The 8,299-nt window shown below is 49.1% G+C and overlaps 2 protein-coding genes across 2 annotated transcripts; one reads left to right on the forward strand and one right to left on the reverse strand.

The window, feature by feature from the left end:
- Positions 1 to 456: 456 nt before the first annotated feature.
- Positions 457 to 1,701, reverse strand: LOC147987393 (heavy metal-associated isoprenylated plant protein 39-like). Its single transcript, XM_087545289.1, has 3 exons — positions 1,493 to 1,701; positions 1,288 to 1,363; positions 457 to 1,178 (listed from the first exon to the last, which is right to left on the reverse strand). Exons 1-3 carry the CDS (start codon positions 1,496 to 1,498, stop codon positions 784 to 786), a joined length of 477 nt encoding a protein of 158 aa, XP_087401415.1. The 5' UTR covers positions 1,499 to 1,701; the 3' UTR covers positions 457 to 783.
- Positions 1,702 to 2,924: 1,223 nt separating this feature from the next.
- Positions 2,925 to 7,416, forward strand: LOC147987394 (uncharacterized). Its single transcript, XM_087542366.1, has 3 exons — positions 2,925 to 3,995; positions 5,313 to 6,288; positions 6,878 to 7,416. The coding sequence occupies exons 1-3, from the start codon at positions 2,925 to 2,927 to the stop codon at positions 7,414 to 7,416; spliced, it is 2,586 nt and encodes an 861-aa protein (XP_087398492.1).
- Positions 7,417 to 8,299: the final 883 nt, after the last annotated feature.

The raw sequence follows: 8,299 nt of genomic DNA on the forward strand, positions 1-8,299 counted from the left end.
TAAGTTCCACGCAGGCTAGAATTTTGGTGCAATGCAGACATCCAAGGGGGCAAAAACAGCATCCCCAGAGCTTGTATGGAGACACCCGTATATTTCTTAACCTAATGTTGCACGTAATTTTAAAATGAGCATCTGTCTGGTGAATAATCAATCCGTTAAGAGCAACAACGACTCCCACCCCAAAATAGAAAACCGAAATGGAGTTTGTGTTTCCGAAATTACAACGAGGCACTATATTAGGCCTACAACAGTTTAAATGTACAAGACCGAATAACAGGGAGAATCTCAGCCACCCACAATCATCACAAGAGCATATACCTATCATAATCATCATAGGTACTGGAATCAATTGCGATTTAATGAGAAATACAATCTCATGAGTTTTAGCACAGCAGGATATTCTAGTGATGCTCGTATAACGCTTTCCCAATACTTTTCAGACCAGCTGGGCAGTAATATTCTCAAATCGAATTTATACTGTCAAAAGTGGTACGTACGTACTACATCTTTATAGTTCTTCCCACTCACGTGTATGCGCTCTACAAACTGATCAGCAGACATGATGCATGTGCTACTACTGCATCTCTCCAAAAACAAGCCAAACAGCAGCTGCCGATGCAACCGGTAATTACACGGTCATACTGTATATCTAACTGTATAAACGACGCCGTCGATCGCTGCAGCGGGTAGGCTGATGATTGCAGCCACCACCAACCACCGGCAGCAGAGGAAGACAGGCAGGACGGCGACGAAATGTACAAGGGGGGTGGGCGCCGGCGTCGATCAGCAGATGACGCACGAGTTGGGGTCCTCCTCGGCGCTGTGGACGACGTAGCGCGGCGGCGGCGGCGGCGGGTAGCCGTAGTGCGCGTAGGCGTAGTGCGGGTACACGGACATGGGCGGCTTCGCCTCCTGCTGCTTCTTGTCGCCGCCGTCCTTCTTGTCTCCGTCTTTCTTGTCGCCGTCCTTCTTGTCGCCCTCCTTCTTGTCTCCGGCGGGCTTCTTGTCCCCGCCGGCGTCCTTCTTGTCGTCCTTCTTCTCGTCCTTGGCCGGGCCGACGGAGACGATTTGCACGCCGGGGAAGAGCTTGCGCAGCTTGCCGACGACGGCGACGGGGTCGACGGTGCCCACGATGGTCATCTTCTGGTCCTTCATGTCCACGCCCAGCTGGTCGATGCCTGAGGCAGCCCAAATTGAGATACGGGTGAGAATTCTGGCCTTCAATTGAGCGCATAATTACTACTGTGCGGCGAAGCAGAGCAGGAGGAAACAGGGATGAGCTAGTACCGTGGAGGCCGGAGACGGCCTTGAGCGCCTTGGCCTTGTGCCTGTCGTCGTGCACGTCCAGCTTGAGCACAACCTTCTGCAGCCGTCACGCAACAAAAACCAAGTCAGCAAAACGTAGGAGCAAAACGAAGCCAAGAGCCGCAAAAGGGAACCAAAATCAACCGGCCAGCCCAGCTCGATCGACAGCAAGCGATCACGCACGCACCTTCATGGCGGCGAGGGACCGGGGAGGATGCTTCAAGGTCGGCGAGCCGATGGAAGCGCAGCAACGGGACAAGGCGGGAGGGCGGAGCGAAATGGAACGGCCGGCGTGTGTTGTGTAGTACTCTGTCTCTCTCTCTGGCTGGGCTCTGGCGATGGATTCTGTGGCTACTGGCGACGGACAAATGGTGGATGGCAAGGGGAGTGGCCGGCCACTGGTTTTATAGGCGGGCGGCACCGGAGCGCGGCTCGGCCCGGCGTCTGCGTTTACGTCGGGGCCAAGGAAGCCGCGACGAACCTCGCCTCGGGCTGAATCTCGTGGTGCTATCAAAAACCGGTGGATTATGCTGAAAAAACAAACGCCGTTGGATAACCGCACTTACGTAATCATAAGGATCGATTTGACACCTTTGGTGCGTTCTGCTCCGGCGTTGGTTGCTTGTGTTTGCTTGCTTGGACGGGTGGGCAGGTGGGTGAGGGGAGCAGTACAGAGCCGGGTGCGCGTGGCGGTGCGGGGAGCCGGGAAGGATCCATGATGCGCGACGGGGCCACAGTGGGCGCGCGCGGTGGCCAGTGGCCGGGATGGACGACCTTGCCAAGTCGTCTCGTCGATCGTACGTACACGTGCAGGCCGGGCTGAGTGAACCTTGACCGACTGACTTTGGAGATCCATGGACCGATCTGGCGTTGGAGTGTAGCGCACTGCTGTCGCTGGCTTTTGCCAATTCTGCGATTGCATTTAATCCCAAGACACTGCTGTCGCTGGCTCATCATCATCTTTGCTGCTACGGCGAGCGCAGACGGTCGGTTCAGTTCTGCGCCCGCAGCCGGTCAGCCGTCGACCACGTGTGGCCCGGAATTAGCAAGAGAAGAAAGGAACGCCATGGTTGTCAGTAGCAGCCCGTGTACGGTTAACGGTTTGGTCACCACAGGCACAGACGCGGCTTCCTGTTGAGGAACCAGACTTTGTCGCGCCTTCCTCGTTCGGGCGGGCATGCACCGCCGCCTGCCTTTGGAACTCCGGCCGGTCGCCACAGAAGAAAATCGGTCCAAGACCTCGCAACTTTTTTCCTCGGTTCAAGAGATCATGCTCGATCATCGCAGACCATTTCTGCCTTCCTCGGAAACGCGGGTGCATACATGATCGTGGTCAAGTCCAAGTGCGTGCGAGATCAGCGACCTACTAGAGGCTGTTAGAACAAATCATCTCGTTGTAATCTCAACCTCTTCCTCTATCTCCTATTGTATTCAAATTCTTGTACTCATCCTTGTGCGTCAAGGCAAGTCCTTCGGCCCTATCAATATATATACGCACGCGGCTCCCCTCGTGGGAGTAGGAACGCTTCATACTTTTACATGGTCATCAGAGCCCCTCTTTCATACATCTAGCCACAAACCAGAAAACAAAACCCTAGATCATATTCGCGATCGCCGTCATGTCTCCCTCAGCCGGCGTCGCCCTGAACCTTGGTTCACCTCCATCAGAAAAGCTTGCGAGGGGGAATTTCATCCTCTGGAAGACGCAAGTTCTCCCAGCCCTGCGAGGAGCGCAGGTTACTAGACTTCTGGACAACTCCGACGCCGCTCCGTCCAAGACGGTGGAGGTCACAAAGGCGGACAAAACCACGGCCCAAGAGCCGAATCCTCTGTATGGAACTTGGATCACCAAAGATCAACAGGTTCTGTCATATCTACTCAACTCCATGTCTCCTGAGATCCTTGCGCGGGTCGTCGGGAGGGACTCCACCTTCGAGCTCTGGACGACAATCAACAACCTCTTCGCCTCACAATCGCAATCTCGGATCATCAACCTAAGGATTGCGATCACCAACACCAAGAAAGGCACCATGTCTAGTTCAGCATACATGGCGAAGATGAAGAGCCTCGGGGATGAACTAGCTATTGCTGGCCGCCCCGTCTCTAATCCGGAGATGGTGGACTACATACTTGCAGGATTGGACCGCGACTACGACTCCGTGGTGGCGGCGATCGGCGCTGTCAAGAACAGCATCACCGCCAATGATCTCTTTGCTCAAATCTCTGCCTTTGATCAAAGGATGGAGATGTTGGGCGACTCGTCTTCAGGCGGGTTTCATACATCCGCTAATGCAGTCTATAGAGGCCGTGGCTCGTCCCGCAACAGATCCTATCGCGGGCGAGGAGGAAGGGGGCGCGGCCGTAGTGGTGACCGCGGTGACCGCCAGCCTTCTCCCTCCAATGGCAGCGGCGGCTTCAGAGGACGCCCTCGGCAGCAGCAACAACAGCAGGTGCGTGAGCAGCATGACTTCCCAGAGTGCCAGATATGTCTCAAGCATCATCCAGGGGGTGCACGCGTCTGTTGGTGGCGCTACGAAGAGAATGATCAAGAAGAAAAGGAGGCACATGCAGTCTCCTATGGAGTTGACACAAATTGGTATGCCGACAATGCGGCAACAAATCATATCACGGGTGAACTTGACAAGTTGACCATGCGGGAGAAGTACAACGGAGGTGACCAAATTCGCACGGCAAGCGGTTCTGGTATGAATATTACACATATTGATAGTTCAATCGTTAAAAACCCCATGAAAAATTTGCACTTGAAAGATGTCTTGCATGTTCCAGAAACTTCCAAAATTCTTGTTTCCGTTCATCGTTTCACTCTTGATAACAATGTTCTCATAGAATTCTATCCTTATTTTTTCTTGGTTAAGGACTTGGCAACAAGGAGAATAATTCTTAGAGGACGGTGCGTGGGAGGTCTTTACCCACTCATATCATCATCTTCATGGTCAGATAAACAAGCAAATATTGTCACCAAGCCTTCTTCATCAAGGTGGTACAGTCGTTTGGGTCATCCATCTTCAGTCATAGTTAAATATATTCTTAGCAAAAATAAACTCTCTTATAAGCCTAGTCTTAGTGTTGAGTCAGTTTGTGATCCGTGTCAACAAGCTAAAAGTCATCAATTGCCTTACCCTATTTATATTAGTGTATCTACTTCTCCATTACAACTCATCTTCTCAGATGCATGGGGACTAGCCCCTACTTCAGTTGGGAGATTTTCCTACTATGTAAGCTTCATTGATGATTATAGTAAATTTATTTGGATTTATTTGTTAAAAAAAAGATCCAATGTATTCCAAGTCTTTATCAATTTTCAAAACCTTGTTGAACGCAAACTGAACTCCAAAATCATTGCCATGCAAACCGATTGGGGTGGTGAGTATGAGAAGTTGAATTCTTTTTTCCAAAAACTTGGCATCTCACATCATGTCTCTTGTCCTCATGCTCACCAACAGAATGGCTCTGCTGAGAGAAAACATCGTCACATTGTTGATATGGGACTAGCACTGCTAGCAAATGCATCCATGCCACTTAAGTTCTGGGATGAAGCCTTTTTAACTGCCACCTACCTCATCAACTTGCTTCCAAGCAAAGTTATCAAACTTGACACACCTATTACACGTCTCCTCGGTGTTACACCCAACTACACATCACTCCGTGTTTTTGGGTGCGCATGTTGGCCCAATCTCAGACCCTACAACACAAGAAAACTCGCTTTCCGCTCTAAAAGATGTGTCTTCTTAGGCTATAGCCCTATGCATAAAGGGGTTAAATGTCTTGATATTCCTACTGGTAGGGTCTACATATCTAGAGATGTTGTTCTTGATGAGTCCGTGTTCCCTTTTGCATCACTTCATCCTAATGCCGGTGCCCTCCTTCACAAAGAAATTCTCCTTCTTCCTACACATCTTCGAACTTTTGATCATGGGGGCGATGATTGTACTAACCAATGTGATGATATTCCTACTGGTACTGCTCCTACTCTTATGCCTGCGCAGGTCCCTGGAGAAAACGGAGCGCAAAATGATCAAAATCTCGAAAATCCAGCTCAAAATGATCTTATATTTCATGCTGAAGAAGGAGACGAGCCGGACATGGACAACGAGGACGATCCGGCGGCGCCTGGCACGTCTGCACGCGCGCAGTCCTCGGATCGCGCGATCGAATCCTCCTTGGATCGCGCTCCCACCACCAGCGGCTTCGGCTCCCGGTCCAGCCAATCCCGTGGCGCCGCATCATCGACAGGTGGGGACAGCAGCGGGACCGCATCTTCCTCGCCCCGCGTGCGCATGCAGCCGCGGTCGGGCTGCGGATCCGCTGTGCCGCGCCGCGCGGTTACTTCCCGCGTGCCTACAGGGGCGGCGGCCACACCGGTGGCCACAGGATCTCCTGTGCTGACTGTGCCAGAATCTTCTGCGTCAGCGCCTGATTCTCCTGGATCAGCTGTGGCAACTGCACCTGCGGTCCAATCTGTGGCTTCTCCAAGAGTCAAGACTAGACTACAAAAAGGTATACGAAATCCAAAGATAAGAACGGATGGAACTATACCATATGGCATGTTGTATATTTCAGGAGAGCCAACAATTGTGAGTAGTGCACTTGATGATCCCAAGTGGAAGAAGGCAATGGATGAGGAATATTCTGCACTGATGAGAAACAAAACTTGGCATCTTGTACCAAACCAGAAAGGTAAAAATATAATTGATTGCAAATGGGTATACAGAATCAAAAAGAAGGCAGATGGCTCCATTGACAGGTATAAGGCACGTTTGGTTGCAAAGGGCTTCAAGCAACGTTACGGCATTGATTATGAGGACACCTTTAGTCCCGTTGTGAAACCTGCAACTATCAGACTTGTGCTAGCCATTGCTGTTTCCAGAGGATGGATCCTAAGACAGCTAGATGTACAGAACGCGTTTTTGCATGGTGTTCTGGAAGAGAAAGTGTTCATGAGACAGCCACCTGGGTATGAAAGTAAGAAATTTTCACATTTTGTTTGCAAGCTTGATAAAGCACTCTATGGCTTGAAACAAGCACCTAGAGCATGGTATTCCAGACTGAGCTTACAATTGAAATCTCTTGGCTTCATTGCTTCAAAGGCTGATACATCCTTGTTTATTTATAACAAGGCAGGAGTGGTTATTTTCTTGCTTATATATGTTGATGATATCATAGTTGCAAGTTCTTCACAAAATGCCACTAATGCTCTTCTGCATGACTTAAGTTCAGAGTTTGCCTTAAAGGACCTAGGTGATTTGCACTTCTTCCTAGGTATTGAAGTCAAGAAAACTCAAGATGGCATTATGTTAAAACAGGAGAAATACATCACTGAACTTCTGTCTCGTATGGGAATGAAAAATTGTAAGCCAGTACCTACACCCTTGTCTTCCTCAGAAAAACTTTCAGCATATGAAGGAGAGCCACTTCAAGAGGAAGAAAGTACAAGGTATAGGAGTACCGTGGGAGCATTGCAATATTTAACTCTCACACGTCCGGATATCTCATTTGCTGTCAACAAGGTTTTGTCAATATCTACATGCACCTACTTCTGCAAATTGGACAGCTGTCAAGAGGATTGTAAGATATGTAAAGCATACTATGGGAATAGGACTTCATTTCAAAAGTTCTAATTCCACTCTTGTGAGCGCATTCTCTGATGCTGACTGGGCAGGATGTAGTGATGACAGAAGATCAACTGGAGGTTTTGCAATATTCTTTGGTTCCAATCTTATTTCTTGGAGTGCCAGAAAACAAGCCACCGTGTCACGTTCAAGCACAGAGGCTGAGTATAAATCCTTGGCTAATGCAACTGCTGAAGTTATTTGGATTGAATCACTTCTTGAAGAGTTGGGAGTCAAAAATAATCGTATCTCATGCTTATGGTGTGATAATTTAGGTGCAACATACTTGTCTGCAAACCCGGTGTTCCATGCAAGGACAAAGCACATAGAAATTGATTTTCACTTTGTGCGAGAGAGGGTTGCAGCAAAGAAACTTGAGATACGGTTTATTCCCTCCAAGGATCAAGTGGCGGATGCTTTCACCAAGGCACTACCAACACGATCATTTGATGAGTTCAAGAGCAATCTTAATTTAGGATAGTTGAGATTAAGGGAGGGTGTTAGAACAAATTATCTCGTTGTAATCTCAACCTCTTCCTCTATCTCCTATTGTATTCAAACTCTTGTACTCATCTTTGTGCGCCAAGGCAAGTCCTTCGGCCCTATCAATATATATATACGCACGCGGCTCCCCTCGTGGGAGTAGGAACGCTTCATACTTTTACAGAGGCAAGGAGCAATCCTTGACATACACATGCATCAATCTAAGCCTTGAGAGGCAAGGATCTCGGTCAAAAAGGCGCACCAGAAGGACGACGACGACGTCTCTCACTCTCTCTCACCATGGAATGGAAGCGTGGTAATTAATTCCATCGTGCCATAAACCCTTCAGCTCTCACCCTCTTCGGTTGATAAAATAATCTGAATAAAAGTGTCAGAAGAAAATTCTTGTTGAACTGATGACGGATGCGTTAACGGACCAAGCGGTGCGGGAACAGAGCCGGAGGAGACAATCCACTCACTCACTCACCGATGGCTACATTTGTTGTTAACAATGTTGTATGGACCAATCGCCCTGCAGATCTGCAGAGGAGGCCCCTTTACTTAGTAGCAGTAGGCAGGAGCTAATTAAAATGTGTGCTCGTGGATCATCGATGACGTGCTACTAATGCAGTAGGGATGGAATATCTTTTTTGTAACTGCGACCGGCAGTTAAGAATGCATTAGGCCGTAATTAGATGTTAGGACTCGTGAACGCAGTATACATCATGTGGAGATTTTATAAGCAGATATAACAGCGAGGAGCGCAACCGTGGGTACACCGCATGGTGGTGCAGTGCGTAATCAGTCGTGAAAAGCTGAAAGCTCTGATATTTTATGGTCAGTAAATAAAGTCAAGATTTTTTCCGCTTTCGGCTCCATCA

Source organism: Triticum urartu, chromosome 2A, assembly GCF_056163025.1.
Source record: "Triticum urartu cultivar PI428250 chromosome 2A, HENAU_Tu73, whole genome shotgun sequence".
NCBI classification, from domain to species: Eukaryota; Viridiplantae; Streptophyta; class Magnoliopsida; order Poales; family Poaceae; genus Triticum; species Triticum urartu.

Excerpts from the sequence above, each read along its gene's own strand:
- LOC147987393 (XM_087545289.1), bottom strand. Across the intron at positions 1,179-1,287 it reads GGCCGTCTCCGGCCTCCACG|GCATCGACCAGCTGGGCGTG; the intron begins GTACTAGCTCAT and ends GGGCTGCCTCAG.
- LOC147987394 (XM_087542366.1), top strand. The coding sequence starts at position 2,925 with ATGTCTCCCTCAGCCGGCGTCGCCCTGAACCTTGGTTCACCTCCATCA. Across the intron at positions 3,996-5,312 it reads GAGGTGACCAAATTCGCACG|GTCCCTGGAGAAAACGGAGC; the intron begins GCAAGCGGTTCT and ends ATGCCTGCGCAG. Across the intron at positions 6,289-6,877 it reads ACAGCCACCTGGGTATGAAA|CTGTCAAGAGGATTGTAAGA; the intron begins GTAAGAAATTTT and ends CAAATTGGACAG.